The 26586-nt window shown below is 37.8% G+C and overlaps 1 protein-coding gene across 11 annotated transcripts in view; it reads right to left on the bottom strand.

Annotated features, from left to right (window-relative positions):
• Window positions 1–219: 219 nt before the first annotated feature.
• lrrc7 (leucine rich repeat containing 7) overlaps window positions 220–26586 on the bottom strand; it is a 179724-nt gene continuing 153357 nt past the window's right edge. For 3 of the 11 annotated variants that reach the window (XM_041790407.1, XM_041790415.1, XM_041790408.1), the window contains 9 exons: window positions 26125–26400; window positions 23027–23239; window positions 19575–19742; window positions 16824–16943; window positions 16536–16743; window positions 16037–16299; window positions 13254–13346; window positions 6590–6664; window positions 220–2200 (listed from right to left, as the gene is read on the bottom strand). In XM_041790407.1, coding sequence (XP_041646341.1) covers window positions 2090–2200; window positions 6590–6664; window positions 13254–13346; window positions 16037–16299; window positions 16536–16743; window positions 16824–16943; window positions 19575–19742; window positions 23027–23239; window positions 26125–26400 — 1527 coding nt within the window. In that variant the 3' untranslated portion in view covers window positions 220–2089. Of the gene's footprint in view, window positions 2381–6589; window positions 6665–13253; window positions 13347–16036; window positions 16300–16535; window positions 16744–16823; window positions 16944–19574; window positions 19743–23026; window positions 23240–26124; window positions 26401–26586 lie in introns of all 11 variants that reach the window. The other 8 variants (XM_041790409.1, XM_041790417.1, XM_041790414.1 and 5 more) reach the window with 6 other exon arrangements.

The raw sequence follows: 26586 nt of genomic DNA, 5'->3' as shown, positions 1-26586 counted from the left end.
ATTGTGAGGGACGGCAGAAGCAGGGCAAACAAGCCGGGCTGCAGGCTAGGCTAAGAGCGGCCCCACATAAAACCTGCCCTACCAAGCATCTTTCTCCTGGGTGCCCGCTCCCTCGCCAGCAGGATGGATGACGTGAGGCTGCGGATTTCTAACCATCTCTTTGGCGACCGTGTTTGCTGCTACAGAGGAGACTGGCAAACATAATTTCGTTGTGTTTTTACAATGTAATGACAATAAATGACTATCTATCTATCTATAGATAGATAGATAGATAGATAGATAGATAGATAGATAGATAGAGAGTAAAGCAAGCCATATTTCATTTTAATTTTTAAAATTGACCACAGGAGGCAGTTGGTCCCCTGGCCTTACTTTTGACCTTGCTTGTTTAGAGTGTGCATTTAGAAGATTACAATGTTAAAGATCAGGTGAAACCGTCCTGATATCTGTGGTCTCCCTTGTTCTTAACATTGGTTAAGATTTAAAAATCGCCTGGAGTTTCACCAGCCTTCAACAGAGAGTCTGATTCTTGTAAATCCTCCCATTAAGACACTGACACTGTGTGTTATACCTTTAGTCCATCCTTTTCATCTTGTTGCTTTCCACAGAGGGGCTACAGGTCAGGACACAAATGTTTCCTCCATGCTGCTGCTCTCACTGTGTGCAGATCAAATCTGTGACACAAAGAGGTAAAGCTCTGACGTTTTAGCCTGTGTGAAATGAAACCAGAGGGGGCACAGAATCCATATTGCACCAGATATCAGTCTCACTGAAACATGGTGATTTAACAAATCTTAAGTTTTCTGCAGGGTGGAAAACTCCATAAGCATACAGAAAATGATTGGCTGACAGTCACTGAAGATATTAAAGCATGCTCTGACTTTTTTCATATAACTAGAACAGCAAAAAGGGATGTAAAAAACTACAAAACAGGACCTCAAATATGGCACAGATACTATGAATAATGTTTCACTGTGAGTGAGTGTGACTCAGTTTAAATCCCCAAACCAGGCTAGAATAGAGTCAGGGCTTCTTAATGCTCACCAGCACATTTGTGTTGTGTATGGGGGCACACACGTGTACTTCATTTGTGTTTTTATGTGCATGGCAGTGTGTGTAAACATTAGCATGACTTTTCAAAAGATGGCACTGCAGGAAAAGGTAGGCTCAGCTGAAAATCTCAATGGGCTGAGCCTAGAAATATTGCTTTAGCTCTTTTGAAGCACACATGTGCAAGCAACAGTTTAAAACAAGTAAAACAAGAAGCTTCTGTGAACTATGAACAGTGTTTTTTTCTTTACAGGACAAAAAAAATCTGTGATATACTTTATAAAACTGTCCATTTTGAGAAATAATCCCTGTATGCTCATAAGAGAGGATTCAGACTGTGGTCTATCAACAATATTTATATGAATCATAAACTGTGTCCAGGCCCCAGGGAGAGTGCAGCTCAAGAAAACTGCAGCTCGATGTATGTACACAAGGCAGAACGTCTTAAGTTTTTAATTTCTGTACACTGGAGGCAATAACACCGGCAGAACACAAGAGAAGACTGCAGAAAGAAAAAGACAAAACAGGAGAACAAAGCAAAGAAGAACAAGGAAGAACATGTATGTGAATCATGTGCTACACCAATGACAGAAATAATCAAAATCTACCCTGGACCAGAAAATAAAAGTCAAAGGAGGAAAGAAAAGTACAAGAGAACTGTAACAAAACCAAACTATTCAGACTGACTGATCAGATGACTGCCTAATTAAGAAACCAACCACAAAATCCAAACTGCAGCAGCCCTGTAGGAACTCAAAGTCCTCTTGTGGTCCATCCGCTCGTTGATCAGGTCCCTGACCGCAGGTGGACAGAGGAGCCGATATGTTTCCTATGGTACATTTGGCACTAGTATTTGCCTTTGGTCCAGCAATAGGCAAATAAATGTCTGTGTGTTCCCCTAAAAAGGTAAAAAAGGCGGCTCATTTTTCAGTTCCACAAGCCTCCAGCGGAGGGCAAGTGGGGGTGGCGTGGGATGGCGATGAGCAGAGTAGAGAAGCGTTGTTGTGTTTTGTTTGTTTGTTTTGTTATAAAACTATTTCTAGCGCGTGCTGCTGTCCCTCAGAACCACCAAGTCCACCGTCCGCTGGAAACTCTTCAGCAGAGAGACGGCTGTCTCGTGCTCCATGTGTATAAAACTATGTCCATTAGCCTGCAAGGCAAACACGCAGCACAGTCAACAGCATGTGTGTGTGTTTGTGGATGTATGTGCAGCAGTATTTATGTTAATGTGTGTGTGCTGTGGAGGGATGGAGGGTCACTGCCATCATTATCTCAGTAACACATCACTGTAGGGGAAAAGAGAGAGAAGAGGAGGAGCTACACAGTCATGCTGTAGAGAGAGAAGGGGTAAAGACAAAAAAGGGCTTTTAGATGAGATCATCAGCTAAACTGTACATCTGTGGAGAGAAGATGAGGGAGAGAGGGGAGGGAGACATGGTGGGGATGGGAGATGGAGGGACCAAATTCTGGTTCTACTTTGATATTAAAGCAAAAGTATACACATGGAAGGAGTTTTTTTTAAATAACTGAATCTATTAAGTGTTGATTGTTTAAATTTGAGTGATCTATATTAGAGGTAAAAGTGCTGTTTTAGTCATTTAGAGGCTCCAGGCAAAAATAATAAGGTTCTTCCTAATTTAGATAAAAGCAATCCTAGGTTACGATCACACTGCAGGCCATCTTCTACACCGCTTATCCCGTTGAGGGTCACAGGGGGGCTGGAGCCTATCCCAGCTGTCATTGGGCAAGAATAGAGGCGGGTAAACCCTGAACTAGTCACCAGCCAATCACAGGGCTGACATCAGGCACGAAGAGCACGCTTACCCTCACACCTGCAGTCAATTTAGAATCACCATTTAGACTAACAAGCATGCCTTTGGTGGTGGGAGGAAGCCAGAGTACCCAGAGAAAACAATGCTGGCTTTAGCGCTCAATTCAGATTTTTTTTTTTTTTTTTTTTAACTCTGATCTGATTTTTTTTGTTTGGCTGTTAATATGACTTGTACGCAGCAGTGTGCATGAACAGCTCATGGTCCTGAACTGCTGAACATGTGATCTGACCAGGACTGCTAAGTTGATTGAAGTTTGAAAGCTCTCTAAACTTAGCTTTAAGGCTTTTCACTTTCCCTTTCCATTTGGCCATCATTTGAAATTCTTTTAAAAACAGGTTGCTTACGTTACAACCCTTCCAGTTTTACTTGTGCAACAGTGTCACCTCAAATACTTTGGGGGTTTAACTCCTTACTGTCCCTCTCCTGACTGTCTCCATCACTGCTGTCCTATATGTTTGCTTTCATGGACTGAAAGACTCCTGCTGCTGATTCTCCGTGCCCACTGGCGCAGAACTGACATTAAAGTCACATTCAAAATTACCCGGTCATTCAGACCCCAGTTTAATTCTAAAAGATCTGATATGTATCTGATTTAGTACCAGAGATATCATATTTCAGTCACATTTACCTGCTGTGTGAACGTAGCCATAGTGAATGACCAAAATGTTCTGAAGCATCTCTTTTCATCAGGTAACAAATCTAGAGAACTTCAGGACATACCCTCATATGAAATACATCATTTATTACCTAGATTATGAATACCCAGCTAACTAACAGCACTTGTTCATGAGCATCATAACTAAAACTCATCACATCTGAATATCTTAACATGTAGTCCAGATGTAGCTTTTAGAAATAAAAAATCCGTCCACCTTTGGCACAATATCCGTTCTTCTGCCACAAACCATATATTTTTATTCACTGCATGCCATGTAGCACATAGTAATCCACCACTAATTGCTTCAGAAATTCTTTTGGGATCTATTTAGCAATAATTTGCTTGATATGAAGATACTTTTTAGGGTCTGTGACCTCGCTGTTGGGACCATGGGTCCTCCCCAGGGAATAATCAGATTATATTTTGATGCTATTTTATTCACTCTTAGCCCTCATTCACTCTGATTCACTCATTCAAAATATACATCTTAGTCTTTAAAAGTAATATTTCTTATATTTAACACACATCTATAATGACAATTCCCTGAGGCCTCCTGGTGTACGAGACCCAAGGTGACTGCCCACTTTTGCTGTATGGTAAAGAATATTTCCTTATTTGAATAATAATATTATATGTCATTGTCCAGTTAGCATGATCAAACAAATGAGGATGACACTGTTATACTCAGTACTGAAGGATTCTGTACACCAACCATTTCTGTACTTGGAAACTGTGCATAAATTTTGTATGGAAACTAACATGTCGCTGTACTGTAAGAAGTTGTATGATGTAAGATGACTTGAGTAACTTTTTATCTGATGTGTTTTCTTTCTGATTTTCTCCGTGGTTCTTGTTATTCTCATTATGTCTGCTCTCCTAAAATTGTTCGTATAAATTCTGAGTTGATGGTTTATAATTATAAAATGGTATTATTTACATGATGCACAAACAGATTTTGAAACAGCACAAAACCGTCCTGGACACAATATATGCTTTGTTATATGTTTTACAGAGTCAGTTAGTCTAAACCTCTGCTATCAAATACTAGCTGACATGCCAACCAATTCACTGATCTGACACAATCATTTACAACACTCCAAGAAATTGATAAGGAAAATTTTAAAATTCCTGTCAGTACAACAAAAAATGACAGTGTGGAGTTGGCAGTGTCATGACGTTAAAGCTAACAAAATGTTTTTAAGTCCAAGAGATTTCTTAGTGAATAATTTCTTTGTGAATAATCCTGTGTTTGTTATATCTGCTGTGTTATGAATAGTAAGTGATGTTTTTTTTCTCCTTTTTTTTCGTGTCTGTATAACTTTATAATTTGCATAAAAATTACTTTAGGTCAACATCTAATTTAGTTAATATTTTCCTATTTTTTATAACAGTATTTTTTATTTTATCTTATTCAGTTTCATTTATCTTATTTTATTTTAGTATAGTTTTAGTTAATTTAATGTTCCTGTTTATCTCTTTAGGTACGGTTTTGAATTAAGTCCCTTTTAACCTCATTTTAAGAGTTAGTTTTGGCAGCTATTTAAGAGATTACTTTTAGTCTTTGGATTAATATTTTTTTAAAAACATATTAAAGTGACTGTTAACCTTTATGGTTTCAGTCTAGTTTTTAGTCAACAAAATCTCAACATTTTACTCCAGTTTGAATTAATAAAAAGTCCTTACACTTTAGAACTTACTTGAGGTCAAACTTTTTTTTCTTTTAACTCATTTATTTGTCATATTGTAAAATTTATATCAATGTAAAACACTCATAGAAATACACTAGCAATGACTTAATTACTATGAATACACTGACGAAAATACTGACTTACCTCTCACCCCATCCCTGCTTGTTTTTAAAGATTGTATGCAAAGTGGGAAAAAATCATGAATTTTGAATTTCCAATTATCCATCAAAACTGTTTGTCTCTTTAAGTTTCTATTCAATCTTACTGACGAAAACTGAACTTAATGGTAGTCAGCGTTAATTTTGTCGACCAAAACTTTGACTAAAAAATGTTGCTTTACAACCTCTTTTCACATGAGGAGGACAAAAGAAAGTTAAGTTTTAATCAAGGAGCCTTAAACAAGCTAAATGTTAGTGTTGGTCTGTTGTACGTTTAAATTAGGAATATTTCTCCACTGTGTAAAATCGGTAAAAACACAAGGTGAGACAAGGCGAGAGTTTGGATAGTGCACTTATATTGTTTTACATGTATATTAGTTTTATAATGTGGGTAATAAAATCAGTAAAAAGAAAATGATTGAATAAATGTGAAGACTAAAATGTAAGGACATTGCAATGTCTAAACCTGGGCTGAAATGATTCTGAGTTTTTGTCAACAAAATCTAGACTAAAACGCTCTTGAATGAAAATGACTAAAATGTAACCAAAACTAAAAGGCATTTTAATCCACAGGCTACATTTTTTTTTTATCAAACATTTATTTCTAGCTCATTATATTCTTATTTTCCTCACAAAAAAAGTTGTTGAACATTTAATTTTACATATTTTTAGCCAACAGCATTACTCTGCTTACTTGTTCATGTGTTTTTTTAAACTAACTTTTCTTTGTCTGACTTTTCTTTTATAATAAAGGGCAACATAACTTAAAGTGTTATTGCTCATTGCATATGGTAACAACTTAAGCTTTGCCTCAAGCCTTCCCTAATAATTCACAGTTCTTACTCTTAGCAGGACAAAAATGCATGGAATGCATGTCTTTGGCAAATGGAGACTTGAAACTAGCAACTGAGATTATGGATTCAAAGCAAAATGCTGTGATAGAGGAATCATTTTTTTCCTAAAAATGGCTTTCACTCCCAGACTAATTAGACTTTTTAATACTATCTATATTTGCCATTGTTTTCAGCTACTGTCCGTTCAAGTTTTTGACTGATGATGAATGAGAGCTTGAAGGGAGGTCATGCCTGATATACAACCCAACAGGTACACACACAATGGCAGAGGAAATGCTGCAGTCTGACATCAACACTCAGTAAGAACAGTCTATTGTGGCCTGTTTGATGAAGAGTAAGAGGATGTTACCTGCACTATCTTGTCTCCAGGCTGCAGGGCAGAGGCGGCGGGCCCGTCATGCTGTACCCTAGTAACAAAGATACCCTATAAGTCAAAATGATACACCGTTAGGACAACACAGGGACACGATGGTTTAGAATCTTTGCCTTTCTCATCTCAATATCCACCCCCCAAAAATCACATTTTATTTTTGCCAAAAATATTTAGGAATTAATTCTCTTTGGTTTTAATTCAGAGGCATGCAATTTCTTGTTACTGGAATAAATTTGCAAATTTTACAGAAGCTTAGAGATACATTCCACCCCAAAAATACATCAATCTCACATGCCAGAGAAGTTTATAATCTTTTGATGCATATAAGGACTTTGAATACAGTAGACATGAGTTTAGAAAGAGAGAAAAAAGGAGATATGCAGTCAATACTTTAAGGATAGGAGGAGAAGAGTGGGTGTGGGATGGGTTTTGACTTTTGGGAAAGCAGTAGGTAACAGGGTGGGCAGAAGGCAATCCATCCCTTATATTTTCCCTCGATAACCCAAGGCAGAGATTGTAAAAACACCAACATCTTTGCATCGAGAGCTGAAAGATGTTTTTGAACACAGAGAGTGTGGGACAATGCAGCTGTGTCTGCTCAGCGTGGTTCAACAGGTTGGGAACTTGTTGAACACACAGTAGTGAGCTTTGGTGACACCAGTTAGCCAAAAATGACTAAAAAAACAATGTGATGTAGTATTGAGGGTGCAGCAGCACCCACATACTACAGTCAGTGAGTGAGTGCAGGAACAAACACAGATACTGCATATTAAAAAAAGGGTGTGTGTTAGAAGTATTAGTGAAACTGATATAGCTGATAACACTGGAGCTTATACAGTGAGCCTTATATGCATGGGAATTTAAGATATGTGGCTTTAGAATGCTTTAATTTTCATTGGAGAACAGATAAAAACATGAATTTAATGCTTATAAATGATGAGATTCTACAAGTATGCTTTCATTAAACATTATCTGATAATTTTGGTCATTTTATATCACGTATATTCAGATATCTTTAGCATGAAAAGCAGAGTTTTAACTAAACTGGCTTGTTTCAATCATGCTGCATATGGAGCTCACTGTACATTACAAATGTGTTCGTTGGCAGCTGAAATCTGTTAGTCACAATGATTATACATTTGGACACTATAAAGCAGTTGCACACAAAGCTGCAGCCTGTACAAAAACCTTCAGTCTTCAAAATGTTGGATTATTGTGCATACATTTTGAAGATTTCCCTACTTCTGTTTAGCTATTCCTACATGTTAGTAGTCTGTTTGATAAATCAGAAGATATTGGGATGAGGTTTTTGCAGCTTGGTTATAAAACAGATATAGTTTTTCTCAAAGATGACAGTTAATAAATATGTTTAATCGACAGCAGCTCAGTGTGCAAAGACAGCAGATTCAGGTACACTGGGAGCACAAAATTGGATTTTTAGACGCTCATGACTCAGATGTGACTAAAGATCCATCTTGTGCTCCTTAAACCCTGTCTTCTGTTCTTACATCGAGCATGAGAAGCTAATCCATCAAAGCCTGGGATCCCTCTCCTGTCAATACAGGAACTGAGTCACCGACTCGACTCATTGAGTCCTAATTAGCCAGAAGTGAACCTGACCCAGTGGCTTTGAGAGTAACTGCTAGTCTTTAAAGTCATTTCTCTTTCTTGTATACACCTGATAATGGCTTCTGGCAGGTGGTTGAAAGGATTTCAAACTTTTTAACATCTTGTTAGATTCAGCAAAGTAAGGAAAATTCTGATCTAAAACCCTCCATTTAATCCTTAGTTCTAGAGACATTTTTTCTGAACTATTGCAAAACATGTACACATTAGATCTCCAAATGGGGTTGACTGTTGTTGTTTGGAGTCAGTTTAAAGTGGGATGAAAGTGGGATGGAATGAGAAGTATTTGCAGATGATATGAAACTTTATATGTCTGCTGAATTTAAAAACATCTCAAGACTACACAAATGTGCAGTTCTGTTGTAAAAGACTCCCATTGTGGGCAGCAATTTTTAAAGATTAAGAACAAAGAACTTAGAGCCAAACTGTAGCAAAATGTTAGCACATTATCCCTTTATAGGCTTAATTCAATATGGACATTGCCAGTGGAGTTTCCATTTAAATGTAGTGCAAAAAGAAATTAAAAAAAAAAACAAACAAATAGAAATTCTGCAAAAGCTACATATTAGATAACCTGACATGCCAGATGAATTTATTTCACACATCCATCTGGAAAACCTCTGATAGACAGTGTTTGTGAAAGGGCAGAGCCTTTGAAAAAAACTTGGAGGGTGATTGGAGAAAAGTTCTGTCTGTGACATCTTTACGGGCCAATCAGAGCAACACGTGACATCGTAGCCACTATCGAGGTGTGAGTGTGCCGCTACAGAGGAATAAACTCCATAGAGAACAGCATAACAAGAACCATAGCGACTAAAGACATGTCAGAACCCGACTTTTGTCATTTTTGAAAAGAAAACAACTCAGTGCTGTTCTTTGTTCTTCTTTTAACGAAGATATTTTATCAAGTTCTGATAAAACTGGTGCTATAGCAGCATCCACGCTAATGTCTTCCGCCATAGATGCACCAGCCTCTTGTTGCTGCTTGCTTACGTCATGACTCTGCCATGCCCGAAAGTACTGCCCCTCGACGCTGATTGGTCCTGTCACTTTCTAACCGGGCCTATACTGTTCAGATGGGAGCTTTGCAAGATGGATTTGCCAGTGAGAAACACAGAAATGTGCGGATCCATCTTCTTTGCAAGGTTACATATTAGATACATAGATGCATATTTAGGCATGTTTCCATCCAGTATTGTTAGGCATGTATTAGGAGTCAACTGCTCAATCAGTAGATGACACTATTCTGAAAAAAAAAAGAAAAAAGAAAAAAGCAGAGGAAGAGAGCTAAATGTCAAACATTTGCTATAAATATGAGTTCCTTGAAAGACGCTATATAGATGCAAGATATTATTATTATCATTATCATTTTGATCAATAGTCTACATCTTGAAGCCAGTGAAGAGATAAATAAAAAGAGAGAATCTGATCTGTAGAGGTGAGGAGTTTTGAGCAACTTTTCTAAACCTGTTAGTTCTTTAAAGAGTTCTCGTACAGCTCTGTGTTCTTAAATAAGCGTGTCAATCCAGAGATGTCATCATGTATGGGCTTAATGTATTTCTACTGCGAAGAGTCACAGTTTTCTTATATTGATATTTTAACTTTTCCTCCTCCCTAAGAGTAAAATATGTTTTGTTTAATTTACATAATTCCTGCCAGAAGTTTTTTATGCACAATTCAAAAATGCACATAAAAACTAGTGGATAGAAACCCCACCACAGGAAAGAGAAGCCATATTTCATTACAGCTTGAATGCATCTAACAGTCTGTATGCTTTAAACTGACAGGGGAAAGCTATTTTAAAAATGACACTGCACTACCAGAAAATTGTTGTTGACAGCATATTGGGGTCACTCTTGAAAAATTAAAAAACAAAGAGGATCTGTTAACTTTAAGATTAAATTGAAATCTTCTAGTTTAAAACCTGTTAAATCTACAAGAACCAAAACATTAGAATGGCATACTTTATACTTTTTCATCTTGTCTCTTCCACCATTCTTGCCCCATTGCAATCATACCATCAATGCACACTGACTTATCTTTACTAGTAAAATACCTAAAAGAAAATTGTAATATCATACTTTTTTCAAGTTTTTACTCTTTCATATCTAATGCTTAATTTCTCTAAAAATGAGAGAAAAGCTATCCAGAGTCAAATTCCTAGATGCATAAGAATACTTGGCCAACAAAGCTGATTCTGATATTTCAAAAAAGGAAAATCATACCAGATGAAGCAATTTTCACAGCACAGGCACTGCAGTTGAGAACCTAATTAAATTGTTGCTTACTATATATACTAGTAAGTACTACTTTTTACAAGGAATGAGCTATAAGGAAGCCGAAGCACTTGTGAGTTTAGTCCAGAATTATCACAACATCATTATCAAATGGACTTAGAAGAGACATTTCTGTGAACTATGGCTGTACAGCTACTGTTTTCAGTTTGGTTTCTTAATTTTTTTTAACTTTATAATCTAGTAAATCAATGACTTTATAAACTTGAAATTTGGAAGTATATAAAATATAAATTTATGACTACATGAACAAAACAAAATACATTTTTTTTCTTATAAATTTACAATTTTTTTAACTCAAAATCTCCGAGATTGGTTTCTTGTAAAATCTACAACTTTATAACCTATAGTATTTCAACTTTTTTTTTTCTCAAAAGATCTTGAAAATGTACAGACCCTCTTTATTTTTGAGTTTTTTTTTCAAAGCATATCCATATGTCATCAAGTTAATTGTTATATATAAATCAATATACACATATACGGGGCTCAACAAATTTATTAGACCACCTGTCATTTTTGTCCCAAAGACCATCCAGCATCATGAAGTGCTTTAATGCTTAATCAAGAAATATGAATGTGCTTTACTATTTTTTAATTTTTTTTGTAAATCAGTAAATCTGAAAAATCATGGACAACAATAATAATTATATTTTAGCATTAAAAATATCATTTTGGTTGAAGAGCTTCTACATATTGATGTATTAACCATTGCAGAAACATAAAAAATGATTTTGGTAATTACCAATGCTGTTAATTTAGGGCAGCTATGGCATAAACCTTACTTTGGTTAGGGTTATGGTGGTCTAATAAATTTGTTAAGCACTATAAATTGATTTATCTGGACTGAGAGTGCAGCTTTTCTAGCCTGAATAAATTGAGGGACAGTTGCAAGCAACAAGTTGCCCACAAGGGGGAGCCACAGTCCTATGATACAGCAATGGCGGTCGTCCACTCATAGGATCAAACCCACACATGTATAATTCATCATCAAGCTGTTTTGATCCACAGACCTTTTTAACTATTTAAACTTTGTATTGTCTAGCATTAGGGTCTGCCCTTAATTTACACTTGAAGATAACTAAATCATTCTCTCAGCCTTACACCTCACTATATCTGCTCTAAATAAAAATAGAAACAATTGTAGAAAGGGTTGGCCAACGTGAGTTCTCATAAGTAGGCCAGAAAATATGATCAAAGAATATAAAAGGCATCTGTGTTTGTCTGAGCTGAAACTGCTGACAAATCAGCCCTGAGCTGACAATCATTGAAAAACATAAAAGAAAAATTCTACTGCTTCAGCGAGACACATCACATGCAAAGAAGGACGTACAGAGCGGATTAAAAGAGACTGTAGGAGACAGATAATAGCTGTTTTTTTATATCTTACTACATTTATGCAATCTAAATGCATATTTCACTGAGGAGCATCTACATTTAAACCATAAAAACTTCTGTAATTAAGTTAAAATCACCCATTGTGACTGCAGACACTCACTGTTTGTCTTTCAATGAGATTTTAAAGATTATAATATAGTATACTACAGTAATATAACACAAATTCCTCCACATTATTCCCTTGTCTTTAAGTCTCTATCGAGTCCCATATGGCCTTCGATACCCTATGAATATGATTTATTTGTATAATAAACACTTCTGCTACTCATTTACCATTCACAACATGTCCTGCTGGTGTAACATGGCATTAATAATGGACAAACTGCGGCTGATGGAAGCTTTATGGACACGAGAAGAGACTGGGATGATTAAATAACTGTACGAGTCAGCAACTGACTCACTACTTGTCCACATAAAACTAAAGTTAAATGATGAATTGACACATTCTGTTATCACTTCCCACCCCCGGACTTAAATTAATTCATCATTTGTCACACGGGCTGCACAAAGGCTGAATGTTTAAAAGAACTCGTCTCTATTTATAGACTAGCTGTCTCGTCAGTTACTCAACATCTGAAATAACAGTCAGTAAAATCTGCCATACTTCCCATCCCTGCATCAAAGTGTTGAACATCTAAAAAAAGGAAAAAAAAAGAAAATCAACCCACGGTGTCCCAGAACTAAAGCAGCATTCCTAAAATAGCAGTTAGAGCTCTGTGAGCGGCCTCACTCCTTTAGACTGACTATAGCAGCATGTTTCTAGGACAGGCTGCCATGTGCAGGAGGCCTGAGGGATCTGCAACCCCTACAGGCTCTCTGTGGAGGCACATGCTGGGAGAAACAGTCGAAATCAGAAGGAGAAATCAGTCTGGCATCTCTTGTATCTTAGACGTTTGGTTTAAACTTCATTCTCCAGCAGTAAAATGACCCAAAATGACCCACAAAAAACACACTATTAATGACTCAAAGTGTGCATTTAGAGCTCTAAAATTAAAGGTTATCAACTTAAATCATTTCTATAGTCTTTCATACTATTTTGGGAACTTATAAAGTATTTACAGTGTTTCAAAAACTTAAGTTTTGATACATTTACCCATAAACCCCAGGCCTCTTTACCCAATTAAACAGTGAAGCTGTTTTCCCCCAACAGTCTGTAGTATGAGATCATAGACTCAAAGTTAACCACGTCAACTGCTGCCCTAAAGACACACAGACGTACGGACGGATACATGAAACACTGCGGTAACGAGCAGCAGTTTCCATGGCAACTCTGAGGTAAAGCCAGGGGAGGCTGTGATAGGCTGGCGGGCCGGGCCGGGTCGTACCATGTCGGAGGGTTTGAAGGGGTTCCCCTGGCCACTGATGCCGCCAGAGATACTGAAACCAAGACCAGGGTTCTTCTCTATTCTCACACACAACTACAGAGAGAGAGAGGAGGGGCAGAAACAGAGAGACAGAACGAAAAAAAAGAAAAGAAAAACAAGTGAAAGTGAAATACAAAGATCGTAACCATCTGTGGCAGATAGACGACATGCACAACAGTGGAAGAGTGCCTTCATGCGACGTATGACACGTTTTGGCAGCTATGTTGGAGGTCGTCTTTTTTCTGGCAACAACAATTAAGCCACAAATATCCTTGTCAGAGATTTTTCTTTCAGGCATAATGAAAGCAGTCTCTGATTGGGAAGGGGGAAACAAAAACCCTGCAGGAGGATCAGCTGATCAGGGTGGTGTGAATGACTTCATGTTCCTGCCTCAGCTGGTACAGTGAACTCCATCTGTGAAATATCTCAGATTTAGATCTACGCCTCCGTGGCTTTTTCTAGACCTGTTTCAGCACAAACTGTTGCTGTTAGAGGGCTAAAATTACTCACAGATGTCCCAATAATTGTTAACAGCATGTTGGCCTTATGTGAAACCTTATAAAACACTTGCAGACATAATAATCGGATCAGAAAACTACAGAGAGTTAAAATTAGCCACAAATATCTGCCTACTTAGCTTGCAAGTTCAGTCTTTTGCACCTCTCTATTGGTTTACTTTCAACATTTTTTGCATATTAATTATGAAATAGCTTAATTTTATTGTTTGAAACATCTTGTCAACCACTTGTAGAGTGCTTTAATTGGCACCAGCTTTTTTGCACGTACATTAAGTGGTAAGGAAACAGGTAAATCAGGTTAGCCTCTTGCTTTTAAATTCAGTGTTTTTAAACAGAGAAGTTTGCCTTTAATCATGGTTTTTCCTTTCAAAAACATCTTGATGCTATCCTACCATGTCAAAAAGACAAGATCAGTGATCAAGCGATCAGTTTTGGGGCACAGATGGCCTAGTCTAGTGGGTAGGTCATGTCCCATGTACTGTACATGGGTGTCCCGGGTTCAAGTATGGCCTGGGGTTCCTTTCCTGCATGTCTCTCCGCCACTCTTTCATCCCTGGTTCCAATTCTATCCACTGTCCTCATTCATCAATAAAGGCATAAAGAGCCCAGTTTACTTGTTTGTTGGACCATTTCTTATTACAGCGGTGACATGGCATATTAAGTTTTGATTTACCTCTGCATAGCTTTGCAGCACAGCAAGGTTAACCTATCGAAGCACGTTATGATGCATTTCCACCATGCAGTCCAGTCTGGTTCAGTCTGGCACTGTTTTGTGCAGTAAACCTTGGTCTTGCTTGTATCTCCACAGCCAATGTCAGTCTAGCCTTGCTTGTAGCAATGGAAACTCTGGCTCTTAAGAGACTCCATTCAGTAAAAAAGCCAGTCTTTCAGCTCCTAAACAACTCCTCATTTGGTACCATTTTGGCTTTTTATGTCTACTAAATAACAACAACATGGAAAAAGAGAAACTGGCTTAAAAATGGAAACTAGCTTCCATTGTTCACATTAAAGGCACAGCTCATTCGCAAAGGACAGATCACTACATCTTGTAACTTGTGGTATTTAATTGATAGATGAGGTAGAAAAGCTGTTCAGCTTAGTACAAAACATGACAAGCTTCATGTGTTTTGTTATTATCATCATTGTTGGAAGGGAGGCGGAAATCCTTCAGACCAATCAATTGAATGCAGCGAGTCTAGCTTCAGTCTTTAAGTTGGAAAGCGCTTAAAAGTGATCCAGTAAAGATCAGTTATTTTGGTACCTTTCCCAACTTTTGATGGGGGATATGCAAATGACCACATACCGTACCCACCAAACCAAACTGAACCAGATGTCTTGGAGGAAACACAGTTTTGGGTTGTCTGAGTCAGAATCAATGGAGGAGGCAAAAAGTACTATCTAAAAAGCTTTTCTTGTCGTATCAACGTTAGGACTTAGAGTGCGCATGTACATGCGCTCTAATATTGTGCTGATGTCTGTGATGTTAACTAGTGCTCTAATATTACAGAATTAAACTCCTCCAGTGGCACTCAACACCTACCGCTAACAACAGATCATTGAAGACAATAGAGGCTTTCAGTTAATAATAGAAAACAAAAGGTGTAAACAGGCCATTAGCTGCAATGGACCTTAATTTATTGTATCATTTTATAGGCAAAAAAAGGTTTAATCACAGAAAAACTTTAAAAAACTAAGAATAAAAGGGGTTTTGGAAACTTAAATCCCCATGTTAAAACTAGTTTAGAAACCTGTAAAATTTTAAGAGGATTGCTCTTGTGTTTGTACGACCCTAACTTACATTGTTAGAAGGCTACTTTGGCTTTGGGACAAGCTTATGGGTTTAGTTTTAGACAAACTCCAGAACCACCACCTCTACTTCTTGTGAGTCTTAGTTGTCTTACTTTTTCAATAATTTTACCATTTTGTTAACACATTGTTAAGTGTTTTAAATTACCTACAAATATTGATAAATACATTACTTGGCTATGCAACAATATACTATCTGGGTTAGCTGTAACTTTAAAATGCAAAAGAAAAGATTTTGGTAAAGCCACAGCTAAAGACAGCTTTTTTCTGTCAGTTATTACATTTTTGGAACAAAATTAGCTTATTAAACAGTTCCCCTTTAGTGTTCCTGATTGAATCTCTTTCAACAGAACATATTTCAGCCCCGACCTCCAAGATAGCGTGCATAATGAGCAGACAAATGGTCAGACAGACGGATACCTGCTCCTGGAAACCGTCAGTGCTCTTTTGGCCTTTAGTCTGCAGCAGGCAACGGGCGCTTTGAGGCCGCGGGTTGGTGTGTGTCATGACAACCTGGTTGCTATGGACCATGCCCTGGTTGTGGTATTGGGGGTTGGTGGCAGGGAGGGAGGGCTGATGAGAGGAGTGAGAGGAGTGCGGGTTGTACTGGGGCTGGTTTCCTGATGGAGAGATGGCCATGGGCAAGCCAGCACTGGGGTAAGCCTGTCCAGGAGCTTGGTGGCCTGAATGGAGAAAAATAAACTGGTTGTAACCGATGCATACATGAAAACCCTGTTGTAATGAAACAGCTGAAAGCTGTAGACTGAAAAGATACATGTAGGATTTTAATAAAGAAGATAAATACTTTTAAGATGCATTTCATCTTGATGATAAGTCCATGTTGCAAATTAAAAGTTTATACATCACAATAATCCTTTTCAGGCTACAAATGAAAGAGTTTGAATATTTTTCCTCTGACCTTGAGTCATGTTGCTCTGGTACTGCCCCCCAGCAGGAACCACTGAGAGGGGCATCCCCGGTTGGTACTGTCCACCTTTGTTCATCATCCCGTCGTAGACCTGCTGGCTGACCACACGATGAGGCGTAGTGGACGAGGAGGAGGAAGAGGAGGTGACGATCATGTGTGTGTTGTGTGATTGGTGGGACTGGTTGTGGGAGTGGGCACTCTGTGGAGGGAAGAGAGGCAGTTAAAGATTTCTGCATAAGAAATGAAAAAAAGTTCACTGATTAGATAACATGCTGGTACCTTCTTCATGAGGTTATCAGGTGGGACGTCCCTTCTGCCAAGAGAGTACGGAGCCCACTGGTTGCTCCCTGACACCCCCTCTTGGTCGTTATCCAGCATGGCAGCTTGCTGAGAGGGGGTCTGATGGAGAGAGACAGACAGAGGGACACAATGACCATTACCAAAAGTGGACACTAACCTCTTTTTATTCAATCCTTTTTCAATCTTTGCCTGTAACCATGTTTCAGACAGATTGATATGAAAGTTATCTTATATTATACTCGTGAGTTTCTAATGAGCTTTGCTGCCTTTTCAGTGAGGTAAAATTGTGCAATGTTTCCTCTTGTCAACAGGGAGTAATGAATGGCTGGAGCAGAGGATTTTAAGCTCCTGCAAACTTGACTCAATTAAGACTTAAGTATTTGTCAACATCATTAAATCTGACATCAGTAAAGTTGAAAATATATCTAGAAGCAAAACTGTGAGTGTGATTTGGCTACATGTTTTGTAACTTTTTGATGAAACATGGTTTTTCAGTTCATTCAAATTGTTTCTAATTAAAAAAAATATTATTACATTATTATTATTATTATTATTATTATTATTATTATTACAGCTTTTTTCTATGTTCCCAATAAAAATCTGACAGTTTTCTGCTGAATAGTGCTACCTTTATCAAGATGTGCAACCAAACTATTAACTACAGGGACCACTATTTGACAGGGCTTTTTTGGTCTATCCATCATGGGGGCAATAAACAAAAAAAAAAACTGTGCCTGAAAGCCTTAGCTGGGCACCATACCTGAGTTGAATGTACCTGTATTCCAGTTACAATAAGTTTCCAAGTCAGAATTTCGAGTACACTGGTACTTCGGAATTTTGAGATTAACTGGAACATACCATTACTCCCTACTGTCCCACACACCAAAGACACAAAGAAACTGATTAGATTTACAAAAATTCCCATCGGTAGCTTTATTGTTTACTTCTATTTTTTGAGTACTTTTTAAAACCAGTAATTTTACTTTTACTGAAGTATATTTTGGGAAGTATTTTACTACACTACATTTTACATCGCATCAGGTACACTGAGTACAAAACAACACTAAAAGATAAAACGAGGAAACTTTCCAAGCTTCTGTCAACGACATGCATCCCACTAGTAGTTAGGTTTTGATTACACATGCACTCAGTAGCCTCCAACTAGAAAGGATTCCACTTTACATCCAAAACAGCTGTTGCATTTTACTTTGGTTTAAGTCACACTTTAAAATTATACAACCTCGTTAGAGATTCATATTCTCTTATTGTTACTGCACATAGCCAGTAGTAGTTATTCAGTGCCTTGAGTAAATTTTGAATGATCTACTTTTTACTCTTTCTTAAGTATATTCAAAGATTAGTACTTTTATTTCTGCTACAATGCATTTTAACCAAAGTGTACTTTAACTTGAGAATAACAGTCTTGTACTTTTCCATCTCTGAATCTTGGTCATCATGTGTAAGCAGCACATATCATGAATGAGATACAGCGACAAAACAGCGGCTTTCCAGCACCCTCACTGTTTCACCGGCAAAAATACACGTGCCATGTTTGTCATGGCAGACAAGAATCGTTCAACTCTTAAAATTAATGATTTCTCTGGCTTTGCAACTGTTAAGACATAAAAGATGATGCAAATGCTCAGCTAAAAATGTATAACATATGTTTTTGTTGTTAGTTTATCAATTTTGACATTTTAATGCTAAAATGCTACCTATTACCTTTTTATCTTTTAAAAGGTTTTGTAGCACAGTTGACTTCATGTAGGCAGGCAGCTCAGATTTAAGTATGGCCTGTAGCCCCTTCTTTGCATGTCTCTCCCCCACTTTCTCGGCCCGGTTTCCAATTCTATCCACTTTCCCCATTCATCAATAAAGGCACAAAAAGCCCCCTAAAAAAGAGCTCAGTTTACTTTTTGTCAGATCATTTGTTATTATTACAGTGGCATGGTATATTAAGTTTTGATCTATACCTGCATAGCTTATCAGTCCAGCAAGGTTCACCTCAAAGGCATAAAAAGCCCAAAAATATAATAAAAAAAAACAAAAAGGTTTAATAGAGTATCTAAAAATGCTTCCCTTTTAGCTGCAGTGCAAATGCAGCAAGTTGTGGTGTTTTATAAAGTGATTCTATACTTGGAATGCTGTTAGATAGTGGATTCTGTCCACCAGATACATTTTCCCTGAAATCTTAAATATAAGCGGACCAAAACTCTGAACTCTGACATCATATACAGAATGGGCAGTGGTTTAATATGAAATTATGTATAGAATTTTTTTGGAGAGACAGCTATATATTTGTCCTACAGCAGTGGGTTTTTTTTTTTTTTTTGACAAGGCAGCACATCACAACAGAACAATTGCAAACTAATGCAGGACAATAAAAAATATTTAAATGACAAAGACAAATGTCTCATAAGACCCTATTCAACTTTAAAATATCATCAATTATTGCCATGACAATAATGGATTGGACAGCTTGTATACCTAACATCACATTTCAAAAATTATTTAGATTTTAATGGTCATTATGGCTTGACATAGTTGATACTCACAGCTTGAGGAGGTAGACAAGGCAGCTCTAGTACCCTTTATGATAACAGCAACAGTGGCTAACAGTTACAGTTGGTGGTTTCTGGTTAAAGAAGCAGCAGTAGCTAACCTCAATAATTAACATGTGCTGCAATAAAAGCAGTAGCAGGGGTTCATTGTTCTCAGAGGGATACTCACAGCGTTAGCAGACGGAGGAGGAGGTAGTGGCAGCCAGCGGCCAGCAGGGGGATCATGCTTAGTGTTATTGTAAAGATTAAAGTTCAAAGTGCTGCTGCGCCCCTGGCCGTGACCCCCGCCCTGACAGAGCATGCCCAGCGTGAGCGTGTTGTGCTTTAGGACACCACTCTGATTGGAGGAGACAACATCACATGACACGGGTGAATGTGGGGGGGAGGGGGCATGGCGGAGCAGCGTGGTGACAACACACTGTGAGCTCCACAAATAAACAAACAAACAAACAAACAGATAAACAACAATAACACTGATAAAACAACAACAACAGTGCAGAGTTGCTGAAAGCACAGAGAAATGTTAGCTTGTGAATACACACAGAGAACATTGTGTCTTATACAAGCAACAACTGGCTCATTCCAACATCAGTGTGTACGCTTTCAGATTATTTGTGTAGTCTGATACTTCAACAAACAATAGAATGAAATATCACTGGGTTTAAAATTTAACTTGAATATATGGCAGTTAATTAATTAGTTAATTATTTTTGTGCCATCCCACAGCTCTGTCTTTTTGTTTTGTCAAAGTGGGTGTTTGTATGCACCATGTAAAAGGTGAACTGGACCATTTAGAGCATGATATTCCGCCATCTTATTTAAAGTTTTTCGTCATTGTGTGAGTCAGAGACCATGGCTTTGTCTGAGTTTTCTAACTGTTGATGCATCCACTCAACAGGCACAAAACCTTGGTTAAAGAATCAGTTTGATATTTTGAAAAATATGCTTATTTACTTTGTTGCAGAGCCTTAAATGCACACTCATGTCTGCCATTAGAAATAAAGGGAGGAAAAACACAAAAGTGGCTCACATCAAAGGAAAGTAATAATGTACGCCAATGAGAACCTTCAGATTTGTATTTGCAGTGCTTAATAATATCTTTTCATACCTGACTGATTTAATATCAGTTAACAAATGGTAAATCTCTCTCAAGAACACACTCAAATTGGGTGATGCTGCTGAAATCAGCTGAGTATTTTTCCATTTTAAGATGGTTTTGAGATTTTAAGACACTTGCAACCATTTCAATTAAGAGGAAACACACATGTTAAGACATGTTGACCTTAACATTAACAACAGTTTGGTATCTTTCTCATGTATATCATACAAAAACATAACCTGACACGCCAGATGGATTTGTTTCACACAGCCATCTGGAAAACCTTTCATAGCCAGCGTTTGGAAAAGGGCAGAGCCTTTGAAAAAAAACTTGGAGGGTGATTGGATGGACCTTCTGTCTGTCACATCTTTATAGGCCAATCAGAGCAACAAAACACGTGGCGTCATCGCCAATACTAAAGTGCGACACTACCAAGGAGTAAACTCCATAGAAAACTGCATAACGCGAACCATGGCGACATGTAGATATGGCAGTATACAACCTTTTTCGTCTTTGAAAAGAAAATAACTTTTTGTTCTACTTTTAACAAAGAAATGTCATCAAGTTCCGATAAAACTTGTGCTACAGCTATAGCAGCATCCACGCTAATCTCTTCCGCCATAATTGCAACGCCCTCTTGTTGCTGCTTGCAAAAGTCACGACCCTGCTGAACCTGAAAGTACTGCCCCTCATCACTGATTGGCCCTGACACTTTCTAACCAGGCCCAAACTGTTCAGATGGGAGCTTTGCAAGATGGATTCGCCAGTGAGAAACATGGAAACAGGCGAATCCATCTGCTTTGCAAGGTCAACAAAAACACATTAGAGGTCTAAATTTGAGAAAATGTGTCATTATAAACTCAAAACAACAACACAAAAAAAAACAATGCAGGTCTGTGTAAGTAACACAAAGATATTGGGTCATGGTCTATTGTCATTATTTCATGTATTTTTAGTCTTTTCAAGGTGAATGAGGCTCTCTGATTACTCAGATATGGAGCAGGGAAGTGTGACCAAAGAACTTTCTCCTACTCGACCACGGAGTTTCTCACATGTCTTGTGGCAAACTCTAATCAAGATTTAATATGAGCTGAAACTTGTAACTCTGGTGGCATCTTGCTTGTCTCCTTGTTAAACTTAAACTTTTCAATTACATTTTCTCTGAGTTGCTTTGAGTGTTCTTTTGTCTTCATTGTGTAATGGTAGTCAGGAATACTGACTAATCAGTAACTGGACCTTTAGGTGTCTTTATACTACAATCACTTGAGACACACTCACTGCACTCAAGTGATGTCCATTTCTCTAAATGTGAAACACCAATTTGTTGGACCTATGTTAAATAAGGTCAGTCACTTTAAAGGGAGTGAATATTTATACGATAACTTTTTTTTTTTTTTAATCCTATACATTTCTATCTGTTTGACATTACTTTGATGGAATCTGTTTTCACTTTGATATTAAAGAGTTTTTTGGGGACTGAAAAAACGCTAAATTAAATTGACAATAATTGATTTATAAAACCACTTAAATGGCAAAACACTCAAGAGAGTGATTATTTTTATAGGCGCTGTATACAAGACACCACTGTTAATACAATAAGCTCAACATGGCATAACTTGCAGGTTCTTTTAAAAATGTTGGTAATATTTCTGAGACATTTGGTGTAAACCACCTATCCCTAAGCCCTGCCCTCCAACACTATGAGCCAATCACTTTTCTTTCAACTACACAATTCAAACCTGAATAGACCTCCACAGAAAAGCATCAGAAATTAAGATTTAACTGTGGTTTTATAGAAGTTTTATATAGCTATAACTTTTTAAAAAATGTCAAACGCTGTGCTTGGGGAACATCCAACCCTGATACGAGGTATCCTGAGAGACAAGAGATAGAGGTGTATCATATCTGGTTCCCTAAACCTCACATAAACACAGCAAAGTGTCTCTCCAACATTAAGATCAACTAGGATTTCTACATTTGTTCTTAGGTGAGGCTAGGTACTGCTAGCAACGTTTGCTGCAAAGTGACAAGTATACATAACTTAATACATTGGAGTAATACCATCATGTAAAACATCATCTTGTAGCAAACTTTGCTAATTATCATGAATAAAAGTAAGCTAATTGCTGCTCATGTTATCACCAACTTCAGCTTGGTAAGAAAGGCAAATCATATCATCTTATCAACTCAATGTCTTTGTTTTGTGGCGCCTGGATAGAAATTTTGTTGTCAAAGGCCACGCATCTCAAAAACATTCATGTTTACTTAGGCCAATATGTCAGTTTTGTCACAAAGCAGGACTGCTTGATTTATATTTAAGAATTTATCATATCCTGAGTGTGCAGAAGGTCAGGCTGACAGAGCGACAGTGTGGATGGGACACACATGCAGCCGGACACATACCTGATCAACCTTACAACACAGACTTACACAGATACAGACAGGAGGGCCTCCTATAGCTGCGTGTTTCTGTTTTTTTTTGGTGCGAATCCTCTGAATGTTTCTGTATTGCACTGACTTACCCTGTCCAGTCGTTTGGCCTCTATGTGCCTCAGCAGCTGTTGTCTCCAGTCGGCAGGCATCCTGGAGGTGATGTCTTCAGGCTTCTGTGGTACCACAGGTCGGACTTTGATAGTGTCTTCGGAGGGTTTTTCAGGGCAGGTAGCCAAGGTATAGTCAGGGGGCATCTTCTCTAGTAGGGCAGCCATGGTGGGGCGAGCGGACACTGGACGAGCCTGAGGACAAAGGGTTAATAGGAATTAGAAGATGAAGATCTGCACAAAACCTTACTGTGAACCTTGTGAAAGAAGCAAAATATGTTAAAATATGCACTTGACAGACTGGCTTACTGCCTGATTTTACTGTTCAAAGATACTCTGTGGTGTTTTGAGGGTTTAAAATGAGAATGCCTGTCAGAGATGCAAAATACTTAAGTAATGCAAGCACTATTTTGTTACCATCGGGAGGAGATTTTACATAAAAGAGAATGAAGCAAACAGCAGGTGATATATAATCCACCTTTTACTTTCACCTTGTGCTAGTGGCTACAGACTGCAGTCTTCATTGCTCAGTATTAGTTTCCAGGCTTGTACTTTTCCTCCTCTGACCTGCTCCTTCATGCTGAGAGGAGTCAGATAAGAAGCTCTGCGCATCTGATCAGTATGCTCCTGGACACCTCTCTGCGACTATTTTTGGAAAGTCTGACTCTGGGCAAACCCAGAACATGCTGCAAGGATTATTTATAGTAGTGGGAATGCCTTGGGATCTGGCAATAAGGACACCTGCACTACTCTACTTACACTACTACTACAATGAGCTGGACCCAGATAATTGGTAAAAAAGGATGAATAAAATGATTCCAGATGGTCACATACTTGGTTAATAGCTTATCTAACAAAAGAAATACAGCATTAGATCACCAACCATTTAAATGGATTAATAACAAAATAACCACACACAATTAACATCTCTTAAAAACTTTCTGGCATCACATGCTCTCACATTTTAGCTCCATCATTTGAGTAAAAAAGCTATTAAAAGATCATCAAAACATCCGTACAAGTACAAAATAATTTCATTTTCAATATAAATAGCATCAAACATTTCTCTGTCCTTGGTTTTCTTATGTCAAGATAATATTCCTTTCTCTACATTAAAGACCTTGTAAGGACTTTTAGATGTGTGTTGATTTTGGTGCCCTCCTGTGGACAAAGAGGTACCTTTGATCTGCTTGCAGTTGGTCTTACGCATGTTTAAGTCCTGTTTTAGATGAAAAAACCTAATCCTGCTTTCTTTGCACAGTCAAATGTATCACTAGTTGTGAATATGTGCTGTGTAAATGTACAAAAGGGCAGGTTGCTGCAACTTACTCTGACAACCTCAAACATATCCTATCATCAATGGTCTTATTTGCCGTTATAGCTCATGTAGAGGAATTTTTGTCTTTTTCAAATGCAGGTAAAACTCTTTACAGGAAATTTAGATAGAGATGCACAACTTGTGATTTTTACAATCCGTGCTGATGTTTGATAGCAATTTGGCTGGTTTCACATATCAGTACTGATGAGTTTTTCACTATTTTGTAAACATTAATTTTCTCTCATGTTTACGATAAAGACAGAACAAAATTTTTCCTATCCGTGGGGGTGTAAATTGACTGTTTAAAACAACATGATATGATGTCTATATTTTGGATGAGGATAGGATATTTTCTGATATCACAAAATCTGCCACGATACCATTTTTATTTTATTTGATATAGGAGCCTAGGATAGATGTCAGACTATTTAATGCACAAATTTCACAGTAGTTTTGCCAACGTCATTACTGAAAAAAGGACTATCTCTTATGAAGAAAGAAGAAGAAAAACCTGCAGTTCATCACACTAACATTTTGTAATGTTGCAAATATTGTTTTCAATTCAATTACATGTTTTTAAATTGAGGGCCCCTGATTACCTTTAAATTAGGAACATAACACGTAAAACATGCTGATTCTATAAATACAAACATTTTAAATACCTTTTTTATTTTCTCAAGTACACTGACCACTCTTCAGCATCATGATCAAGTCTTTTAGACTTTCCTATTTCAGTTTTATTCCTTGAAGTTATTTACACACGTGGACTTGAATAGTTATTTCTACTCTACATCAGGCCTTCACACTTTCCATAGGGTCCTATATTAATACAGTTGATTTGTAGTTTTGTGAGACATTATGAGATTTTAATTAGATAAAATCTGTGGCATATGATGTGGCCTCATAACAAGAGAGACAGAGCAGGAGTATAAAGAGAGCTGCTGTCCTGCTTGAACCACTTTGGGTTTGGACATCTTATGTTTTCATTATGAATTGATTGTGAGGACAAAAAACAAAAGGAGGCATGAAACAGCGGTCTATTCCCTCTCTCTTTATCCACAGAGCCTGTATCAGACACCACTCACACTACTCCAGCTATAATGAAGGGAGAGTGGTTTAGGTCCATAAAAATCTCATATACCAATTGTATACAGGTAAAAAAAACAAAGCAAAATAAGATGTAGTCGACAAAATAAGGCGAAAGGCCCGTACTGCAGTAGTCTCTGTCTAAAATATGTCTACACAACCGAGAGGAGTGGCTATCTTCTTTATCCTAGCTGCTGCTACTTGTAGGTTGTTGAGAAGAGCAGGTGGATTGTTACACCCCTACTGATCAGTTAATGTTTCTGCCCCGCAAGGAAATCTCTTTGAGACAGCGGTTAGGGATACTAAGTGTGAGCATTTAACTGATCAAACAGAACTCACAAACACTGACTACCAACATCAGTTCATGCCACATTACTTACAGATGTTTGTCAACAGGGCTAATTGACACTAATGTAAAAACTGATGCATCAGTGCATCCCCAGCTTTCAGTAACAATCAAAATGAAAATCATTGGGTTTGCAACTATTGGGTAAATGATATAAAGCATTTGAAGTTGGATCTTATGTTTTGGAAACTTTCAAGAACACTGTGACATTGAAAACAAGATAACTAAAGATAACTAATTGTGCATTATTTTAGGGGAAATTGTTCAATGTTAAAATCAATGCACTTTAATGACAGGTTTAACAGAATGGTGAAGTTATGTTAGATTTACCTCTGCAGCATGTCTGACATGACTGTGTACCTGAGATGCTCCATAAGTCTCAGTGCTGTAGCTCCTGGCAGACAGAGGGCGGCGTTGAGTCAGACTCTTTGTTGGATAACCAATCATGGGTTTCTTCTGTTCCTGGTAGGTGGGATAGTCATCATCATAGCGACCGTTCCTCTTGTTGTGCATCATCTGACTCTGGTTGTCGGCTATGTTTGTGATGGCAGCGTGCTCCATGGGGCTGGAGTAAACAGGAGCCCGACTGTAAAGAGGAGGGTCCGCCTGAGAAGAGGAAAGTTTCATTACTTTGACTACTGTACTGCCACATGAAACTGTCAGAAATAAATGAATCAGGAGATCAAGCATCATAGCTTAAAGATGAAGTAAACACCTATGGACAGCGCTATCTTGTAGCCAACTGTCATACATCTCAGCGATACAGATATGAGAATAATTGTGTAAACAGTA

The sequence above is a fragment of the Cheilinus undulatus genome, linkage group 7, assembly GCF_018320785.1.
Source record: "Cheilinus undulatus linkage group 7, ASM1832078v1, whole genome shotgun sequence".
NCBI lineage: Eukaryota > Metazoa > Chordata > Actinopteri > Labriformes > Labridae > Cheilinus > Cheilinus undulatus.
Note: the sequence above shows the minus strand (reverse complement) of the source record. Positions and strands in the feature narration are given on the sequence as shown.